Genomic DNA, 21,821 nt, shown 5'->3' with positions numbered 1-21,821 from the left:
AAAAAGACAGCCTCTTTAACAAATGGTGCTGGGAGAACTGGACAGCAACATGCAGAAGGTTGAAACTAGACCACTTTCTCACACCATTCACAAAAATAAACTCAAAATGGATAAAAGACCTAAATGTGAGACAGGAAACCATCAAAACCTTAGAGGAGAAAGCAGGAAAAGACCTCTCTGACCTCAGCCGTAGCAATCTCTTACTCGACACATCCCCAAAGGCAAGGGAATTAAAAGCAAAAGTGAATTACTGGGACCTTATGAAGATAAAAAGCTTCTGCACAGCAAAGGAAACAACCAACAAAACTAAAAGGCAACCAATGGAATGGGAAAAGATATTTGCAAATGACATATCAGACAAAGGGCTAGTATCCAAAATCTATAAAGAGCTCACCAAACTCCACACCCGAAAAACAAATAACCCAGTGAAGAAATGGGCAGAAAACATGAATAGACACTTCTCTAAAGAAGACATCCAGATGGCCAACAGGCACATGAAAAGATGTTCAGCGTCGCTCCTTATCAGGGAAATACAAATCAAAACCACACTCAGATATCACCTCATGCCAGTCAGACTGGCCAAAATGAACAAATCAGGAGAGTATAGATGCTGGAGAGGATGTGGAGAAATGGGAACCCTCTTGCACTGTTGGTGGGAATGCAAATTGGTGCAGCCGCTCTGGAAAGCAGTGTGGAGGTTCCTCAGAAAATTAAAAATAGACCTACCCTATGACCCAGCAGTAGCACTGCTAGGAATTGACCCAAGGGATACAGGAGTACTGATGAATAGGGGCACTTGTACCCCAATGTTTATAGCAGCACTCTAAACAACAGCCAAATTGCGGAAAGAGCCTAAATGTCCATCAACTGATGAACGGATAAATTGTGGTTTATATACACAATGGAATACTACGTGGCAATGAGAAAGAATGAAATATGGCCTTTTGTAGCAACGTGGATGGAACTGGAGAGTGTGATGCTAAGTGAAATAAGCCATACAGGGGCGCCTGGGTGGCGCAGTCGGTTAACCGTCCGACTTCAGCCAGGTCACGATCTCACGGTCCGTGAGTTCAAGCCCCGCATCAGGCTCTGGGCTGTGGCTCGGAGCCTGGAGCCTGTTTCCGATTCTGTGTCTCCCTCTCTCTCTGCCCCTCCCCCGTTCATGCTCTGTCTCTCTCTGTCCCCAAAAAAATAAATAAACATTGAAAAAAAAAAAAAAAAAAAGAAAGAAGCCATACAGAGAAAGACAGATAACATATGGTTTCACTCTTATGTGGATCCTGAGAAACTTAACAGAAACCCATGGGGGAGGGGAAGGAAAAAAACAAAGGTTAGAGTGGGAGAGAGCCAAAGCATAAGAGACTGTTAAAAACTGAGAACAAACTGAGGGTTGATGGGGGGTGGGAGGGAGGGGAGGGTGGGTGATGGGTATTGAGGAGGGCACCTTTTGGGATGAGCACTGGGTGTTGTATGGAAACCAATTTGACAATAAATTTCATATATTGAAAAGTAAATAAATAAAAACATTAAAAAATTTTTTTAAAGATAAAAAAATTTAAAAAATGGTGTTGCGTAAAAAAATTGAATTAAATTATTGCACAGAAACATGGTAGACCCACAGTCCCTTCTAAATAAAAAGGCAAGGATCAAAAGGGAGATATCTCAGCCTCTGTCATTCCTGACTCTTGGCTCCAAAATAGAGACCATTTTATTCACCTGATTTGTTTGAAAAGGGGAAAGAAACATGGTATGTTTCATTTTATTTTTTACAGAGACAGAATACTACCACATGATATTGAAAATGACTTCCATTCAGGAAGTCTTTATCCAATTACTTCAAGCATGTAAATATATGCTAAGGTACGGAATGTCCACAATGGAATGTCTTTCTTTACAAGAGGAGGGATTTCTTTTGTCTTTCTTACTTACTAGTGTGCTGTAAACACCCCAAGAGAAGTAGCTGATATTTGACAGATTTTCAATAGTTTTGATTGAACTAATGAAAATAACAAATATATCAACAAACTTGAATCTATCTATCTATCTATCATCTATCTATCTATCTATCTATCTATCATCTGTGATCTTCAGTGAACTGGCTTCCCTTTCATCATCTTAGTAGCAAAGGATAAAAGAGAATCAAAAGTTCAAAAAGAGAGGATACATTTGTGGTATTCCTTTCTTGTTATCTTCAGCAAAAGATTTTTTTAAAGTTGCTGTTCACACTTGTATTCAAGCTCACACTGAAGTCTCATAAATCCTTTCCAAGCCTTTCAATGGCATCAATAATATAGTCAACATCTGCTCATCTGGTGGCAGGGTTGGAAAAGACCATTCGAAAAAAATTTACTTTGTCTCCACATGGCTGGTAGCTTATCATGGCTGTGCCTTTCTCTATCAACCGTCTTTGGAGCAATCTGTGTGTAAATGTAAATGTTATTAAAAGGTGGTTTTATAAGTATGGATGGCTACATGACTATCATCAGTTCCAAGTAAACTGCAGGCAATTTAAACTATCAGGGATAATTTTTAAGAGGCTTAGCACAGAAAAAAAAAAAAAACAAAACTCTAACATGTTCTATATTCATATTGTGGCTCTCATTACTCTGTGATTCACAATGACCAAACTCATAAAATGATGTGTGCTAGAATGCATTAAAAAAGGTGGTGTGACATTTTTGCTTACATTTAAATGGCAATTCGAATAGAAGTACCTGAGAAAGAGGTGAGATGAAGTAGGGAACGGAAAAATAGTAGCATATTTTGGTATTATGACTTTCATCATTTGAAGGATTATACCACGTCTTGAGTTTTTCTGCAAGGTCACTGTTTTGCAGCAAAGCATAGTTTCTTTGTAAATTGCACAGAAACAAATTCTGTCAGTGTCCTTGTCTTGTATGGCTCCTCAGACGACAGCACGCGTGTGGCGGTGGACCACATTAATACACTCTTACGTTGTTATTATAGGGCAAAGTAGCACTGACAGTCGGGAAAGTCAGAAGAGGGCATTCTCTAACTATTTAACCTGCCCCTCTGCTAGTAACTTCGGCTTCCGCACACAGTTTACTTTTGAAATGCTACAGATGCCATCCGTGACTTAACTTCCCCATAAGTCTAATATACTGGCAGTGCAGAGGCAAACATATATATATATATATATATATATATATAATCAGACCGTTCATGTAATGTCCTTCCCTATTTAATATTTTAATCAAGCAAGATGATCATAAAATAATAGATATTAGTGATTGCCTACAATAATTTAAAGAATCGTCTCATGGTCTCCTCCTTGCCTTCCATCCAGGAACATGTACAGAGCCCTAGGAGGGTCAGCTGTCTGCTAAATGAGCTGTGTGTACCTCAGGAGCCCACTTGCAAGTCTGTGTAAATACGTGCCTCACTAGTTCTCAATCGGTAGTAATTGCCCGAGTAGAAGATCACACATATCTAGAAAAGAAAGAATGAAGAACTTCACTTAATACCTGACTCAAACTAAAATATTTAAATAAGGGGTATATGAGAAGCAAAAAAAGAAAAAAAAAACCAAAAAAAATATTTATTTTCACTTAGGGCTTACAAGCCCCGTGAGTTCTCTTTTTAAATATTTAATTTTGAGAGAGAGGGAGCAGGAGAGGGGCAGACAGAGAGGGAGACAGAGGATCTGAATAGGGTTCCCTGATGACAGCGGAGAGCCCGACGCAGGTTTCAAGCCCATGAACAGTGAGATCATGACCTTAACCAAAGTCAGATGCTTAATTGACAACCCACAAACCCAGGGGAATTTTGATGATATAAAAAGCTGAAGGTCTTGGGGTGCCTGGGTGGCTCAGTCTATTGAGCACCAGACTTGATTTCAGCTCAGGTCAGGATCTCGTGGTCATGGGATTGAGCCCCACGTTGGGCTCCAAGATGAGCACGGGGCCTGTTTAAGATTCTCTCTCTTTCTGCGTTCCTGGGGGGGCTCAGTCGGTTAAGTGTCCGACTTCAGCTCAGGTCACGATCCCGCGCTTCATGAGTTCGAGCCCTACGTCGGGCTCTGTGCTGACAGCTCAGAGCTGGAGCCTGCTTCAGATTCCGTGTCTCCCTCCCTCTCTGCCCCACTCCCACTCATGCTCTGTCTCTTCCTCAAAAATAAATAAACATTAAAGAAAAATCTTTAGAAGATTATCTCTCTCCCTCTCTCTCTGCCCTTCCCCCACTTGCACGTGCTTTCTCTCTGAACAGAAATAAGCATCTTTTTTTTTAAAGTTGAAGCCCTTAAACCCTGATATCAGATAGTGTTCAGTTTATCCTAGGGCACCTCACATTAACCCAGGAGAAGTGGTTGTGATGTTAGTATAACTCAAAATAAAACATGCTTATGTGATGTCTGCTTAAGATAGGTTGAAAACTTACAACAAATATATGTGGTAAGTTACATATAATGGTGATATTCTTCATTTTAACATATATCATTAAAGTAAAGAACAAAATCCCCCTTGTTATGATATTCGTTTGGATTTGTTTTTTCAGCTATTATCGTTCATCGTTCTCTACTAAAATCTTACATTCTTGCTCAGATGACCTTATGATAAGTATCTCAAATTTTGTAATACTTCTCCAACTATCTCTTCTGTTGCTGCTAGGAATTGTTATTATTTTTATTCTTGTCTTTTCTCCTACTAAGCTTTCTAGCCAATTTAGGACGGGGATTCTGTCCATTTCGTTTTATACCTCTAACTCCTATTAGAACACCTGACATACATTAACTGATGAATGGATTAAGCAAAGGGTAGGAAACTCAGCCTGTTGCATATTGAGAACTTAATTAATATTTTTCAATTAAAAAATTATGACTGGATTAATTTGCAAAATGGCTGATATGTTGAGATTAAGCTCATCTCTATACAAGTATTAAACCAGTGGCTTGGGACTACATGACCACTTATACTAACCAACCAAACTAAGGATGCAGACACAGTATTTAAAAGGCATTATTAAAATTAAAAACAACACACACGCGCGCGCGCGCATTTACCTTTTGGAGTTCTTGATCTCTTTCAAAACCCTCTGGGATGTGTTTAAGTCTTGGTGGGAAATACCAGAAGCAGACATTGGTGAACTCAGGCTAAACCAAACATAAAGATTTTATAAATATCCTTAAAATTCTACTTAATTCCTTAAGTATTTCAGGGGTATTTTAATGAATTTCATTGTTAATATATTTAAGAATAGTTTTTAAGGGCCCAGTAGACATCAGGCACTAGACAGAGACAACAGAAATCGTCACTGTCCTCACAGAGTGCCCAGTCTCTCTCAGATTCTTGCTCTCTTTCTCAAAAAGCCCTGATACCACAATTCTGGATGATTTTCCTATCTAGTTAGATCATTCTCACCTGGTCTATCAGTTCTCTCAGAGATCTTCAGTCATCTGTTCCATGACCATTCCTCAAAAGATTTTAACTAAACAATGATAGTTCCAGTTTCATATTTGAGAAAGATCCTTTGGGTTGAGATGTGGACAGTGGATTAGAGGAGAGAACAAGTGAAGAGAGAGGAATATTAGATATTAGAATCCTGAACTGTTATAGTAAGTCAGGAGAGAATGGAGAAGACTTCGCTAAAGCAGTGGCTGTGGGGACAGATAGGAGGCTTTTCGTTTCCAAAATCTTTAACAGATGTAATTAACCTCTGCTAGCCCTTCAAGATGAATTCAAGTTTTCCGGCTTCAATGTCTGGACGCCTTTCACATAGATTAAAAATATAAGAATACTTGACTTAAATTTAAGCTTATTTTGGAGAGGAAATAAACTTTTAGAGGATGTGTAGTATTAAAAACAAACAGACTTCTTTGCTTCCAATTTCCACGTAAGACTGCAAGAGACTCACAGAAATTAAGATCATAGTTTTGTCAGAGGGAGACAGTTTTGAAGACAGACCAAGCACGTTTGTTTCTAAACATTTGCTCTTACTCGCATGGCTTCAAGCCAATGGATGGTTGACTAGGACTTAGAGAGGAAAATGGCCATAATGCTGGCAAAAATCTGTTTTTTCATTAACATCCCCTTAGTGGCTTGATAATGATCTACCAAAGATTATCATAATTTAAAGTTCACTTTCTCTCATATCATCTATTGTCCGGAAACCCAACTGCATATTGTAACATACAAGAAAAAAGCTAGGAACAATTACATTACTCTTATTCTGTCCCAGAGAAATCAGAAAAGAAATTATAACCAAATAGTTTTAATTATCCTAAAAATGAAAATATTGAATATAATCACCAGATAAGCCTTTTGGACCCTTGGGTTGTAAGACATAGAACTTATATGAAAAAGGTCTTAAAACCTAAATGATTTCCATTTAGATAAAACAACATACTTATGATAATTGCTAAGTATACTTTTAAAATGATCTCAGGTAAGATTCAGGTAAGAATACTCAGCAAGCAAAGTATAAATCCATTCAACTATCAAAAACTTTAAAAAAGGCATCTTTACCTCTGCATCAAACACGTGCTTAAAGTTATCTTTTTGCTTTAAAACCTTACAGAAGTATTTTGCAAGTTCCATGTGTCGGTTGATCTGTGCCTCAAAGCCACAGGTTCCCTGTAATTAAAAAAAAAATCAAAATAAAGTTTCCATTCATGTAAATTCCTTTAAGTTACATTGAAATTGATTTACATTAATTAAATGTGCTTATTTAAATAAATAATGTGATTATCATCTTACTACCAGTAGGTGTCCTCCATTATCACTTCCTTTTTATTTCCAGATCATCATCCCACTTTGATGCCCTACTGTCCATGAACTTAAGGCCAGTTACTTAGCTTTCTACACTTCAGTTGCCTAGATCTACAAGTGTTCTCTAAATATTTTGACATGTAATTTTCATCTGTCTACTATGTAGAGCAAATTTTAAAAAATGATATGTAGGGGCGCCTGGGTGGCTCAGTCGGTTAGGCGGCCGACTTCGGCTCAGGTCATGATCTCACGGTCCGTGAGTTCGAGCCTCACGTCGGGCTCTGTGCTGACAGCTCAGAGCCTGGAGCCTGTTTCAGATTCTGTGTCTCCCTCTCTCTGACCCTCCCCCGTTCATGCTCTGTCTCTCTCTATCTCAAAAATAAATAAACGTTAAAAAAAATTTTATTAAAAAAATGATACGTAATGTAATAAGGAATGGGAAAATACTACAAATAAAGCCCTTGGCATACTTACAGGCAGAATGTATTTAAAAATTAACAGGGGCACCTGGGTGGCTCAGTCGGTTAAGCATCTGAGTTCGGCTCAGGTCATGATCTCACATTCGTGAGACAAAGCCCGTCATCTGGCTCTGTGCTGATATTGTGGAGCCTGCTTGGGATCCTCTCTCTCTTTCTCTCTCTGCCCCTCCCTGCTCATTCTCTCTCTCTCTGTCTCTCTCTCTCTCTTTCTCTCTCTCAGAATAAACAAACTCAAAAAACTTCTTAGAAGAACCCTATATAGTGAGCAATCGAGGCACAGAAACCTTGCTCAGTCTGTGTCTCCATCCACCTGCTTGCCTGTGGTTACTTCCGCTTGTCTCGTGGCACTAAGCACTATACAGGGGGTGACTCTCCCACTTGTTTTCATCTGAGACCTTATCTCTGAACCTCAGACATATATATTCAACTGCTTATTCAAATCTCCACTGAGATGACTAATGAACATCTCAAAATGACATGTCAACTCGTGATCTTTCTACGCAAATTTGTTTCTCCCAAAGTCTTCCCAGTCTCGATAATATGTCAATTTGATCTCCCAGTTACTAAGACCCAAAACATTAAAGCTCTCATATCTTTGATCATCCCCTTTTTCTCATACCCCACATCTAATGTTTTGGCAAATTTCATTATGTTTACCTTCAAAATGTAATTAGAATCGAATAAACCTTAACCTACCCACTGCCGCTCTGCCGGCCCGGTCATTCTCTCCCACATTATTCAAATTGCTTCCTCACTCATCTCTTTGCTTTGGTCCTTACACCTACTGCCCAAGTTGAGTGTATGCATTCACAGTTATTCTAGCGGATTCTCAACACATAAGCCGTTGGAATCAGAGCTGGCTTCATGGGCCTACAACCTGTGCAGTTACCCAGGCCCTACACTCCAGAAGGGTTTGGTGCTTAATTTCATTCTCCGCTATTGCTGTCCTGAAATTCTTTAACATTTTACCTTGGACTTGTATTTGTAAGTAAAGTAAGTCAAGGGTCCCTAGGAGACAATGGGTCGTGCATGTGAGCTAAGGAGACACATGGAACTTCCGTGGCTGCCATCCCCTTCACACACAGCATTTGCAATGTTCCATGAGCACAGAACCCCACTGGTCCTATGGTATGTGGGAGCTCTGGGACTCTCGATGCAAGTGCAAGGTAAACACAACTGAGTAAGAGGGGGTGCTAAGAGCCCCAAGAGGCCACACTTTATGTTGAAACCAAAATTCTGCTTCCCGCAGAATTTGTTTCTTTCACTCCTTGTCCTTTTCGATGCCTTCAGTGCCTTTCTCTGCAGGAAATATGTATGTATATTGTGTGTAATATGTATATATGTATAATATGTATATTTATATATACACATATATGTACAAAATTTAATTATATGAATATGTAGTTAGAACCAACAACTCTCACAATTTTAAGCAAACATTCATTTGGAAAAGACATTGTTAGCATTTGAAACGTGTAAGAATAGGAATGATTAAGTATCATTGGGCTAATTTCTTGTGATAACCACTTCATCATCTGACATTATGCAAGAGATTTTTCGCGGAGGGCAATTTGGTTCAGGGGGAAGCTATAAACAGTTCAAAAGGAGAGAAGAAAAGCTTGCAGAAAAGTTAATAGAAATTATTGATGAAGAATGTTCCTACTTTTCAAAAAAATTAAAAATTTTTTAATGTTTATTTTTGAGAGAGATAGAGACAGAGCACAAGCAGAGGAGGGGCAGAGAGAGAGGGAGACAGAATCCGAAGCAAGCTCCAGGCTCCAGCTGTCAGCACAGAGCCCGATGCGGGGCTGGAACTCACAAACCGTGAGATCATGACCTGAGCCAAAGTCGGACGCTTAAGCCACTGAGCCACCCAGGTGCCCCTAAAATTGTTTTTTATGTTTGCTTATTATTTTGGAGAGAGAGAGAGAGCATGAGCAGGGGAGGGGCAGAGAGAGACACACACACAGAATCGGAAGCAGACTCCAGGCTCTGAGCCTGATGCAGGGCGCAAACCCATGAGCCATGAGATCATGACCCGAGCCGAAGTCAGATGCTCAACTGACTGAGTCACCCAGGTGCCCCTCCTACTTTTTATTCTGAAGAAATGGGCCCAGGATCACTGAAGTGGTTCCCGTAGTGTTTACTAATCTCCAAAAATTTTCCATTTAGAACTTTTGGTGGCAATCATGCATATTGAATGGGCATTAAAAAATATCATGGTATGTGTCCATATTGCAAATGCATCTTTAAGTTCTGTAAAAAAAAAAATCTGCAAAGATTGAATATTAGAGACAATAGCAGGGGCGCCTGGGTGGCTCAGTTGGTTAAGTATCTGACTTTAGCTCAGGTCATGGTCTCACGGTTTGTGAGTTCAAGCCCCACGTTGGGCTCTCTGCTGTCAGCACAGAGCCTGGAGCCTGCTTGGGATTCTGTGTCTCCCTCTCTCTCTCTGCCCCTGCCCTGCTCACACTATGTCTCTGTCTCTCAAAAAGTGAATAAACATTAAAATAATAATAATAATAATAATAAAAGACAATGGCACTTCTAGTTTAAGTTTGATTGGATTCTGTTAGCCCATGTTCTCCAAAATGCAGACATCATGAAGAGATTAAAGGTGCCAGGATTTGACTAGGGAAAATACCTGTGTGGAAGACAGTAGGAAAATTCAGAAAGGCCACCGGGAGGCCTTGCACTAAGTCAGCTGTCGGAAGAGTCTTGTGCTTCTCAGGAATGGAATGAATGCCTTAGAATCCCTGACATGCTCAGTCACTGGCTGGGAGAAAACTTTGGAAAACAGCCCCAGGGCAGATGTAATTGTGAATTTAAGAGAAGCAGATGGGGCTTTTGGACAATTAATCTCCTGATAGCATTCTTCTGGCCAAAACACATTGATTTTATGAATACAAAACCAGTCCAACCCATGTAGAAAATCCATGTAAAAAGAAGCTTTCACATTATATTTGCTTTTGTACATATAGTCAACGTCTGTAGAATCTTATATTATTATGTGATTTTCTTATTTTTATAAATTATCACAGTTTTATGTAATTAATTTTACTTATACAAAATATGAATTTCATTAACTATGGTTCCTCTTTCTACCATCAATGAAGTATCCATTGTGTAATTAGAGCAAAGGAGGACAAAATAGAATTTTTCAGACTTGCAAGTCAACTCGTCCCTTTCAAACCTGCCATGGATATTTCCTGAACTTGATTTCCAGTGTGAGACATGTTTTCCTATTGGAAAAGCATTTCCATTCCAGTGTATACTGAGTTTTATGGAATCATCTGCTCCCATTGAAAGGGTAATAAAAGCTTTCTTATCTCTCCAGGAGTCAAATGCTTTCATTCTGGGGCTGAATGGCATAGACTCTTTTCAACACCAAAAGAAGATTCCATAACCATTCAGGAGTAGACATAAACTCTCTTTCCTTTCCTTTCTCTCTCTCCCTCCCTTCCTCTCTCTCAGAGTGGGTATGCCAGCTCACGTGTACGATTCCAGTTGCCTGATTGCAGGATCCCTCTCCTGGGAAATAAATCTCCTTTGCACATGTAGGGTGATGTGCCATGGCCTCACCATGTTGTCCTGAGGTGGAAACAGGGTGTGGGAACCTGACACTGAGATATTCTCTAAGTAAACAGTTGATCTTCCTCTGACCGGGAAACCTTGTGTTTACAGGAAGGATGAAGTAAATAAACACAGTTATTAAAAATTCATTGGGCACGTCTATTTTATAGAGGGCCAAAGGAGATGGTTCAAGTACACAATTCTCCAATGGTCTGGCTCAATCCAGGCCAAACGAGCTTATCTGTGCCTTTTGAACTGCATGTCTTAGGCCATTTGTGGGTAATAGAACCAGTTAAGTGGATCACACCAGCTTTTCTTTCAACGAGATAGAGTGGAATAGAAAACGTTAGAGGGTTTCATATACGAGAAGGTGTTTTTCCGAAACTTGTTTTAATTATGTGTATGTGAACATGTTATTCGGCCACAACATAAAATGTATTTCTTAGCGTGGATTGTGTTAAAAAGTTTGAATGCCACTTCTTTACTTTATAAAGGAATAGATGAACTATATGATCCTTTGCATAATCCCTTAAATATATCATTTTTTTAAAGTTGTGATACATATTGAGCATTTGTGAGTTCAAGAATAGACCTGATAGCAAATATCTATGTGTATATGCCCATTTAAGCTAAGCCACCGTATATGCTGTGACTGACAGCTAAGCGATGGCAGAACTGGCAACCTCTTACAGAGTTCAGGAAGTTCAGGAAAATATTTATATAAATAAAATCTTTACCGAATCAGATTGAGGGATATTTGGATTATCGGTGCCTGGGAGATCGACACAAAATTTGGAGCTTTGTGTTTGTTAAAATTTGACCTCGGAATATTTTTTAAAACAAGTTTAACAAAATTTCCAAATTGGCTATTTAAAAATCTTCAGGAAAAGAACTTACAGAATGCATATCTTTGAATAATTAAAAATTATCGGTGAAACTCCCAAGACGAACTAATGACCGAGTGTCTCCCCCAGTTACTGGTAATCTTGAGTCAGAGTGTTAACTAGACGTCAGGGCGTTGCCGGGTGACTTGTACAAAAAGTGGTGTCTCTGGTTTTGTGGTAGTATATTTCTGACCAAAAACCAAAACCAAAACCAAAACAAAACCTTCAAATTAAGTCGAAGGGGTTGGTAAGATATTATAGATGATGGTAGTTCACATCAAAGCTTTCACCTACACAGAACCCAGTGTCCATCTTTCTATGGGACACTGGGACTGGAATGATAGAAATAGCTTCTAAAAGCATGCCAATTATTTAAATTAAAGCTTATAAACAAAGGGCAGGAGAAAGGCACAGAACACGTCCTGCTGTTGTTATCATCTTTGGAGAGACTATCTGCTGACCTTGACTATAAGGTAGATTGTACGTCTGTGTGATAAATAAGGGTTCACCTCTAAGAATCTATATTGACTTCAAGTTTACTTGACTATTAACACTTCCAATTAGTAGAGGGGGAAAAAAAGTTTGTGTTTTTTTTTTAAGTTGTGGACAAGTTTATATTCCTGATAGATTTTTATTCCCATGGTTTGGTAGAGGGTATAATAATGATGGAACATACCAAATTTGTTTCCACCCCCATTAGGATTTATACCTGAGAAGCCAAGCTTGTCATCTGCAGTTAGAAATATAGCGCTTTTCTTGAGAGATGTGTGGGAAAATATAAAACTTTGGAAAAGACACCCAAATAGAACTCTAAAAAAAAAAAAGGAATAGTCTATACTCTTCATCCAAATGAACAAGACCTAATACAAGGTATGACAAACTCCTACCTTTGCTTTCCACATCAACCATAGCTTAAAGACATCAACATGTTGGCCACACTGAAGAGTTTTATCCCCAGTGTCAAAGTCAACATTGTAGAGTTTATCTGGCTGGAAAAGATAAGCAGTGTGCATCTCGTTGCATGCTTCCAGAAGACCCTAAAAAAGGAATAATATGTCTACATGTAGGTTATATACCTCTCAGTAAGAAACCACCATTATTTATTTCAATTACATGCACTCTGTGTTACCTTCGTTTTTTTAATTTTATTTTTTAAATTGTATAAAGTTTTTGTGTCTTGACTGTCTTAACATACAGTGTTCTATTGGTTTCAGGTGTAGAAGACAGTGACCCAACAATTCTATACATTACTCAGTGTGTGCACTTTTAAATAGGATTTTGTTTATTTTATATAAAAAAAATACGTTACTGTTCTAGGATTTTGGTATATCCTGTTGTTCTTTGGGTTTATCTGGAACAACAAGTGGTATAATTGGATTAACACAAAATTTATCCATTTTTCTTGAACTTTTTTCAAAGGCCTCGATGTTTTGCTCTTTTGAGATTATTTCCTATTATTAAGTCTTAATGAGAATTGAGGGCCTCGTTCACTTGAACGAAACTATCCCATGAATCAGCCGATAGGTGCCAGTCAGCACACTGCCCTGTTAGTCCCGGTAGGTAGAGAATAAAGTAATCCACTCACTTAATTTTGTGCTTCTCACATAAAAGATGTTGAAAATGTTCCTCTTCAGTGTTGAAGGATGGAGAAACATTTGCTTCGGATGGTTAAGAAGTAATCACTAGAGCAAAGAAATGTTTCCCGTCACCCAGCAAAGAGAGGCTTTTCTCAAAGGGTATGTGTTGTAACAGCACCAGCGAGGCTAAATCTGTGTGCACTGACAGGGGACCGTTTAAAGGTACATCAAGCGTAACTTTTGTGCAAGAAGCAAATAACAATAGATTTATTATGTGTTTGTTACATACTGGGCACTTCACAAATATCACATCATTTGAGCCTCACAGAAAACTCATAGCATGGGTCCTATTGTTGTATCAATTTTATAGATCGAGGAAACTGATACTTTAACATATTAAGCAATTTTTAAGGTCATATATCCAAATAGTGATGAATCTGGGATCTGACAAAAGGGCAATTTCTCTGGAAGTTGGTGGAAACCCAACTTCAAAGGAGAAATCTCACACTTTTTTTGTTTTTTGTTTTTCTTTCCTTAGAATAGGCTTGTGGATCTAGGGAAAGGAGCACAATGTGATGGTAAAAATTGAAGTATTTGGGGGAAAAGGAATAGAAGTGATACCTTTAAAAAGAGTACATTGTGTTTTTATATCTTAAGTGTCCTATTTACACATGTAAATATTTTCTCTCTAGTCTACTTCAAACTCCCCTTTCAATGTTATGTTTGGCAAGAGTTGGAAACTATTTAAAATACTTTATAGATTTAGGGGTGCCTGGGTGGCTCAGTCGGTTGAGCGTCCGACTTCAGCTCAGGTCATGATCTCGTGGTCCATGAGTTCGAGCCCCGCATCAGGCTCTGGGCTGATGGCTCAGAGCCTGGAGCCTCTTCCGATTCTGTGTCTCCCTCTCTCTCTGCCCCTCCCCCGTTCATGCTCTGTCTCTTTTTCTCAAAAAAAAAAAAAAGTTAAAAAAAAATACTTTATAGATTTATATGAACATTATGGGAAAAAATATTAAAAAAACTTTAAAACCGTATAATCAATATTTAAGTTTTATCTATTCTGATGTGACGATTAAGCTATAGTTAGTCATATTTGCCTACAATCTGACACGCGCTGCCGGGTCAGTGGGTGTGACCCGCTGACTTTACAATCTGGGTTGCAGGAGGTTGGGTGGGGTAAGGGCAGAGTTAGGTACTAAACACAATGGGGCATATGTGAATGTGAAGTTGTACCCAGGATAAATGCTATGGAGGAGTTTCAGGGTGTTATAAGAGAATATTCTAATATTCTAAGGATCAAGGATTTCACTTAGTCTGAAGGTCTAGGAAGTGAAGTCTTCTGGGTAAAAGTCATTTTTGAGTTCAGTAAGAGCTAAACAAGAAAGATGTTGGGGGAGGGTGTGGGAGACATAAGCAGAGCCAGACCCTGATAGAAGGAAAAACTCATCAAGGTCATATGTGAGAAGCTACATGGCTGCATGACTCCTTCTTGGAAGTAAGGGCAAGTCAAAGGATCTCAAGGGCAAAAAGCAGAGGAAAGCAGAAGGTGAATGGGAGAGCAGAGAAGGGTATGTACCACCCACGCCCTGGGGATCATGTCAGGGATTTTAATCCCATCCAAAAAGCAATGAGAAGCCACTGAATGGGTTTCGATTTTGCACCGTGAAAATGTCCTTATGAATGAAAGAGACTGACATGATTAGCACTTCATTTCAAAACAAATGGCATTGCCTTCCCCTTCAACAATGAAGTAAAAGGTATTGGAAATTAGTTTTAATTGTATTTCATGTACAATCACAGCAAAATATATATACTTATAGTGTCTGTAGGTGCCTTTTCAGCATCAGAAAATGTATTCATTAATATTGAATATACTTGGTTTACACTGCTCACTAAAGCATGAGTCAAAATGGCGTTACGTACAACCTGAGACACTCAAACGGTTTAAAAGATAAAAATCAAATGTCCCTCTTAATTTAAAGCTACACTAAAATAGGCTTATTTTGGGGCGCCTGGGTGGCGCAGTCGGTTAAGCGTCCGACTTCAGCCAGGTCGCGATCTCGTGGTCTGTGAGTTCGAGCCCCGCGTCAGGCTCTGGGCTGATGGCTCGGAGCCTGGAGCCTGTTTCCGATTCTGTGTCTCCCTCTCTCTCTGCCCCTCCCCCGTTCATGCTCTGTCTCTCTCTGTCCCAAAAATAAATAAAAACGTTAAAAAAAATAATAATAAAATAAAATAAAATAAAATAGGCTTATTTTCCAGCAATAACCTTAAAAACAGTAAAAGCTGAGTAGTTTGGGGGTTCTGCTCTACCTCTAGCGACCATCTATCTATCTTCAGGAAAAGACAAAAAAGAAGTATAAAACAAGAAAACAACAACTTAACTTCTCTGAGGAACACACAACATGTAATAATAGAATAAAATGGATTATTTCAACATACTCACTATGGGTGGAGAAATCGGGGAAGAGTGAAAAATATTGGTATTTGAGTCCTAAACATAAAGGTATCAGAAATCTGAACGTTGAAAACGTACCTGTTAGCGGTAGGAAGGGGAGCAAACTCAGACACTTCTTAAAGAAGACATATGCAAGGCAAACTAGAATTTCCGGGTACTGGACACTCAGGAGTGAAACATGGGTGAGCTGCCATTTTATTGATGGGATATTGAAGGAATATTGCCGCCATGTGGCCAGCTGTACAGAATCTAAAGCAGAGCTAAAAGTTCCAGTCTGCGTTGCTGAGAACCTTCTAGGCTAGGAGACAGTAAAGATTCTCTCCGAAGAGATACAGTGGGCGCTGAGTACTCAAGGGTGAGTGAGTTTCTTGAATTCCACATATGAGTGAAATTTGTCTTTCTCTGACCGACTTCTTTGCTTAGCATAGTACTCTCTAGTTCCGTCTCTGTCCTTGCAAATGGCAAGATTTCATCCTTTTTTATGCTTGAGAGAGAGGCAAACCAAGAAACAGACTTAACTATAGAGAAAAACTGACGGTTACCAGAGAGGAAGTGGGGGGGAGGGACGGGTTAAATAGGTGATGGGCCACATTTGTGATAAGCACCGGCTGTTGTATGAAGTGTTGAATCACTATATTGCACACTAATTGAAACTAATATTACACTGTATGTTAACTCACTGGAATTTAAATACTTTTGAAAAACAAATAAAAATAAATTAAAAAAATAAAAAGTGAGGCGTGCTAGTGAAGGCGGTTTGTAATAGGAACACAGACACTTTTTTTGTTTTTTAATCCAAACTCTTTGAATTGCTTGTGAGTCAGGGAGAAAGAAAACAAAGTTATAAATGAAACTACATAAAATGCATTTGCATTTCTGACAACTACATGGAGACAAGGATTCCCAGGTTGAATTTTATAATTGTATCTCTCCTTGGAGGAGATCATGGGCTTATCTCTTTGTGTAGCCTTGCATTTACTATTGATGGAGATAAAATGCAAAAACATATAAGCAGAAAATCATGTCATGCAACCCATAAATTTGTGCTTTCTATGCTGAAAATATATTGCAGTTACTCATCGTTCTCTACATTTAAAATGAGCCATATTTCTGGCCCTATAATCCGAGATGCCAAATGGGCCCGTGGGCCAAATTTGATCCCTAAGAGATATTTTGTTTGTTCATGGCATTTTTAATAAGTGGGGCATGAATGATCAAGGCTTCTATAGACCTCATCGCTGTCCATTGTGTCCGCCCAGATCTTATCCACACACTGGGTTACCACCTGTGTTCACAACTCTTTGGTTTTGTGGCACCTCCATTACCCGGTGGCTGCTACTTAAAGATTAAGGGGGAAGGATCCGTTTTCTTTAGTAGGGCAAATTGTGCTGCACTGTGTTAATTCGGTGAGGCCATAATTATTTTGGTTTTAAACATTCACAGCGAAGCTAGTCATTACCAAGATATCCATGATAGCTCTACTTAAAAATAGAAAGCATTTACTTTTTCCCGGATCAGGATAGCAGAGCACTGAAGGGGGACGCCCATGAGTTTCTGTGGATTCCAGGTCTCAGAGTTGGCCCTAGGTGATAAAACAGCTCCAATTAGTGCTTCGAGTCTAATAAAAGAGAACAGAATCCTGCAAATGTTATTTTGATTTTCACAAAAAATGGTGCGGGTCTCACCTTTCAATGCCACTGAGTTTATGGGAGTGGTTTCTGGACAACAGCAATCCACCCCCCCAAGCTGCCTACAGATACAAAGGATATGTGTTCTTATATGAATTATTTCTTTTTAAATAGCATCAGTGGCTTTTTCCCATGTTAAATTTATTTCAAAGGTTGATGAAGCTCTAATTGCTATGTTAGATAATTATAAACTTGGCTATCATTATGTTACTTATAAGAACAATGCACTTTAAAATTTCCTCTTATGAATTATCATTGTCTATTCGTGACATAGTAAAGTTTTAGGTTTCTAATGAGTTCCAACACCTTCTGTATAATTTCCAGAGACAGATAAAGAAAAGTTGGCATCAAATTTGGCAAGACCACAGAAAAATGAACAAATCTACCATACCGTGTCACTTTAAATTTGTCCATCTCTTATCAAAGCCAAAGAAAGGCTTGCCCCAAATCATTGAACGAAGTTAATAGCATCAAAAATTGTGATTTCCTTAGGATGCCTAGGTGGGTCAGTTGTTTAAGAATCCAATTCTTGATTTTTGCTCAGGTCATGATCTCACAGTTGATGAGTTGGAGCCCTGTGTCAGGTTCTTTGCTGACAGTGGGGAGCCTGCTTGGGATTCTCTGTCTCCCTCTCTCTCTCTCTGCCCCTCCCCCACTTGTTCTCTCAAAAATAAATAAATAAGTACACTTTTAAAAAATTGTGATTTCCTTAGTAGGTATTAATTTAAAAATGTTTATTTAGAGTAATGGGCTAAACCTTCTTTTGATTTAAAGTCAGCTTTAGGGGTGCCTGGGTGGCTCACTCGGTTGAGCAACTGACTTCGTCTCAGGTCATGATCTCACAGTTCGTGAGTTCGAGCCCCATGTCGGGCTCTGTGCTGACAGCTCAGAGCCTAGAGCCAACCTCAGATTCTGTGTCTCTCCCTCTCTCTACCCCTCCCCTGCTCACGCTCTGTGTCTTTCTGTCTGTCAATGATAAATAAACGTTAAAAACAAATTTTTAATCAGGTTTAACTATTTCTTCAAAACGATGTTTTAAATTGTAGGTTGAATATTGATAGAGGTCTGGACTCTTCAAACACTTGATACATTTGTGGTCTTTCCATACTTAGGTATTAAGTCTATTTGAATCATTATAAAAATTAGTTTCCAGAGAAGTTTTCATCTTACCTGCAATGCTAATTAAACAATTTTAAGGATTGTTCGTAGGATACATTTTCTCAAGGGGAAATTATGGGCCAGACGGAAGGAAGGGACTTACATCCACGTGCATCCAGAGTCTGTGTGCCTCACAAATATCCGCGATGTCGTGGAGAGGGTCCAAGGCCCCGAACACTGCACTGCCAGCGGAGGAGGTGACACAAAAGGGAATGTGGCCCTGGTGATGACAGAGGCTGAATCCTTGGTCTCAGGAGGTCCACAGAAATCCTACCATTACATCACCATTGGGGGCATCAGGAAGCGGGATGACTTGGACCGAAACACTAAGTATCTAATCATTTCAAACACCCCGAGGTACTTCCAGTACTGGGGAAAGTAGTGAAACCGTGAGATGAACTCAGATCACTGCCTCTGAGTGTCATTTACTATTATTTCTCTCCAAATTTGTTTTCACGAAATAGTACCACAAAAATAGACATGACCCAATTCCTTTACTTAGTCCTGATAACTTTTCATTTGATATTTGACAGAAAACTATTAGAGAAATATTGCCACGTTACTTGTTTCACTTTAATTTTATAAAGAATTCCCTAGGGTGTCCGAGTGGCTCAGTCGGTTAAGCCTCTGACTCTTGATTTTGACTCAGGTCATGGTCCCTTTGTTTGTGGGATTGAGCTCCTCATTGGGCTCTGTGCTGACAGCACAGAGCCTGCTTTGCATTCTCTCCCACCCTCTCTCTCTGCCTCCTCCTCTGCTCATGTTCTCGCTCTCAAAATAAATAAACATTAAAAAAAAAAGAATTTCCTGGGCACCTGGGTGGCTCAGTCAGTCAAACGTCTGACCCTGGCTCAGCTCATGATCTCATGGTTCGGTCGGGCCCAGTGCTGACAGCTCAGAGCCTGGCACCTGCTTCGGATTCTGTGTCTCCCAATCTCTCTCTGCCCCTCCACCACTCATGCTCTGTCTCTCTCTCTCAAAAATAAATAAACATTAAAAAAAATTTTTTTTAAATTTCCTTCATTTAGGGATTATTTACTTCTTTCAGCGATTACCTTACCAGTTGTTTTCTGCTAATGAAAATAGGTAAAGAAAATAAAAATGCATTTGCACGTTAAGTATGGAGCTGTAGATAGAACCTACCTTTTTCTTAGCTTGTAATATATTTTTCTCTAACTCAGCTGGAATCATCTTTCCCCTTAAAAATACAAATATATGTCGATTTATTATGAGCAAATAAACCCATTCTACCAACAAGAAGAATAAATGATATGCAAGGCTAAAATAATTAGTTTTTAGTGAGGTATTTATATGTGAGTAAACAGATATTCGGTAAATGTTCAGTTCCAAAAAACCAATGTTAAATATCACGTTGAATTAAAGAATGCTTGGCGGGGGCACCTGGGTGACTCAGTTGGTTGGGCATCCGACTTCAGCTCATGTCATGATCTCATGCTTGTGGGTTCAAGCCCCACATCAGGCTCTCTGCTGTTAGCACAGGGCCTGATTTGTATCCTCTGTCCCCCCCCCTCTTTGCCCCTCCCCTGCTTGCACTCTGTCTCTGTCTCTCTCAAAAAATAAATAAACATTAAATTTTTTTAAAAAAATAGCCATTGTTTCAAACAACAAAACATTTTTGTCTATCAGAATTTTCAATTATAAAGGTATTGATAATATTCACATTGATAATATGCAGATAAGAGTATCAATTGACTCTAAAATGTTTGAAAAGCAAACGAAAAATTTTATGAAATTGTAAATGCAGATGTTCTTTGAACCAATAATTTAGTTTCTAGGAATTCATGTGAGATATTCAAACACAGACTCTCAAATATATTTATATAATCATATCAATTTAATCATTGTTCTTACATATTAAAATCTAGGGGGAAACCCTTAAATTTCTTTAAAAATAAGATTTATAAAATTATGTTACATACATAAAATGGAAAACTCCAAAGTTATTGAAAAGAGAATAAGGAAAGGGATAAGATTTCTAAGACAGGGGCACCTGGGTGGCTCAGTTATTTAAGTGCCCGACTTCAGTTCAGGTCATGGTCTCACGGTTTGTGAGCTCGAGCCCTGCATCGGGCTCTGTGCTGACACCTGAGAGCCTGAAGCCTGCTTTGGAGTCTGTGTCTCCTTCTCTCTGTGTCCCTCCCCGCTTGTGCTCGCTCGCTTGCTCTCTCTCTCTCTCTCTCAAAAATATATAGACATTAAAAAAATTTTTTTTAAGATTTCTAAGACATTCCCAAACCAAAAAAAAAAAAAAATTAAAGCAAGTTACAGTACACAACATAGAATTGATGTATGAATAAGTTTGACATGCATAACAATGATCTTCCAGAATATATGCAATATTTGTAATATTATTTATGTTTTAAGGTGGTATTCAAAGAAAATGTAAATGTATTTTTGCTTTGCAGATTGCTAAGGCAGTTGAATTTTTATCTACAAACATTATTATATTTTTATGTTTATAGTACACATAATTCAATATACTTAAAACAGGGAAGATATGTGACAGTCCCACTTGTATAGACTATATTTAGTAAAGACATTTTAAGAGTAGGATAGGATGACTTTGGTGCTTCTTTCATAATTGCTGCAGTTAAAATTTATTAAAACTAACCTGGGGGAGTATTCTTGCTAAAAATTGGAATAGGAAACCTATAGATTATTCTTTACTCTGTGAAGCATAATGACAATAAAAAATTTTTGAGAACGTGTTAGAAACATATCTTTCATCACATTTTACTTCAATTACATTGTCAGTTCCAATACCAAGAATAGCTTCAGCTTTTTTTACTGAATAATGACCCTTGGGCAAAAATGGAAACCAGGAAAGGCATTAACTTCTCTGCATTAAATGATCATTTACACTAGAGCATTTGGGGGCTTATACACATAGCTTTGAATGAGTTTGTGCATATATACACGTATATACACACGTACAGGTCTCAAGGCGTATTTCCAGACCCTGGTCGTGACAGTTTCTCAGGTGAGGAAGGTTGTGACGCCTCTTTGAGAAGGCACGAGGACAGAACACACTTTACATGCAGTGGGAGTTTGAATATGCTAGTTCTCCATATACATAAAAAATCATGTCCGATATAGATCTAGTGTTAATATTCTCCAGTAATAAAAACCTTATGTGTTCCAGATAGCTGTAACTGTTGCATTACAGACCTTTTTTTTAAGGCGTGAGGCTTGGAGAAATGCCTTGATTCTTCTGATGCCTGCAACTCTTGATTTTGACTTTGACACCAACTTTATAATTTC

At 38.8% G+C, this 21,821-nt stretch overlaps 1 protein-coding gene across 1 annotated transcript in view; it reads right to left on the bottom strand.

The window, feature by feature from the left end:
• Window positions 1–2,251: 2,251 nt before the first annotated feature.
• Window positions 2,252–21,821, bottom strand: part of LOC125148682 (glutamate decarboxylase 1-like) — a 31,956-nt gene continuing 12,386 nt past the window's right edge. The window contains 9 exon segments of the mRNA XM_047826674.1: window positions 2,252–2,417; window positions 5,013–5,110; window positions 6,483–6,590; window positions 12,549–12,698; window positions 17,197–17,275; window positions 17,379–17,443; window positions 18,643–18,759; window positions 19,683–19,737; window positions 21,266–21,360. Coding sequence (XP_047682630.1) covers window positions 2,252–2,417; window positions 5,013–5,110; window positions 6,483–6,590; window positions 12,549–12,698; window positions 17,197–17,275; window positions 17,379–17,443; window positions 18,643–18,759; window positions 19,683–19,737; window positions 21,266–21,360 — 933 coding nt within the window.

This window comes from Prionailurus viverrinus, chromosome D3 (assembly GCF_022837055.1).
Source record: "Prionailurus viverrinus isolate Anna chromosome D3, UM_Priviv_1.0, whole genome shotgun sequence".
Classification (NCBI taxonomy): Eukaryota; Metazoa; Chordata; class Mammalia; order Carnivora; family Felidae; genus Prionailurus; species Prionailurus viverrinus.
This window is presented reverse-complemented; position numbering and strand designations above follow the sequence as displayed.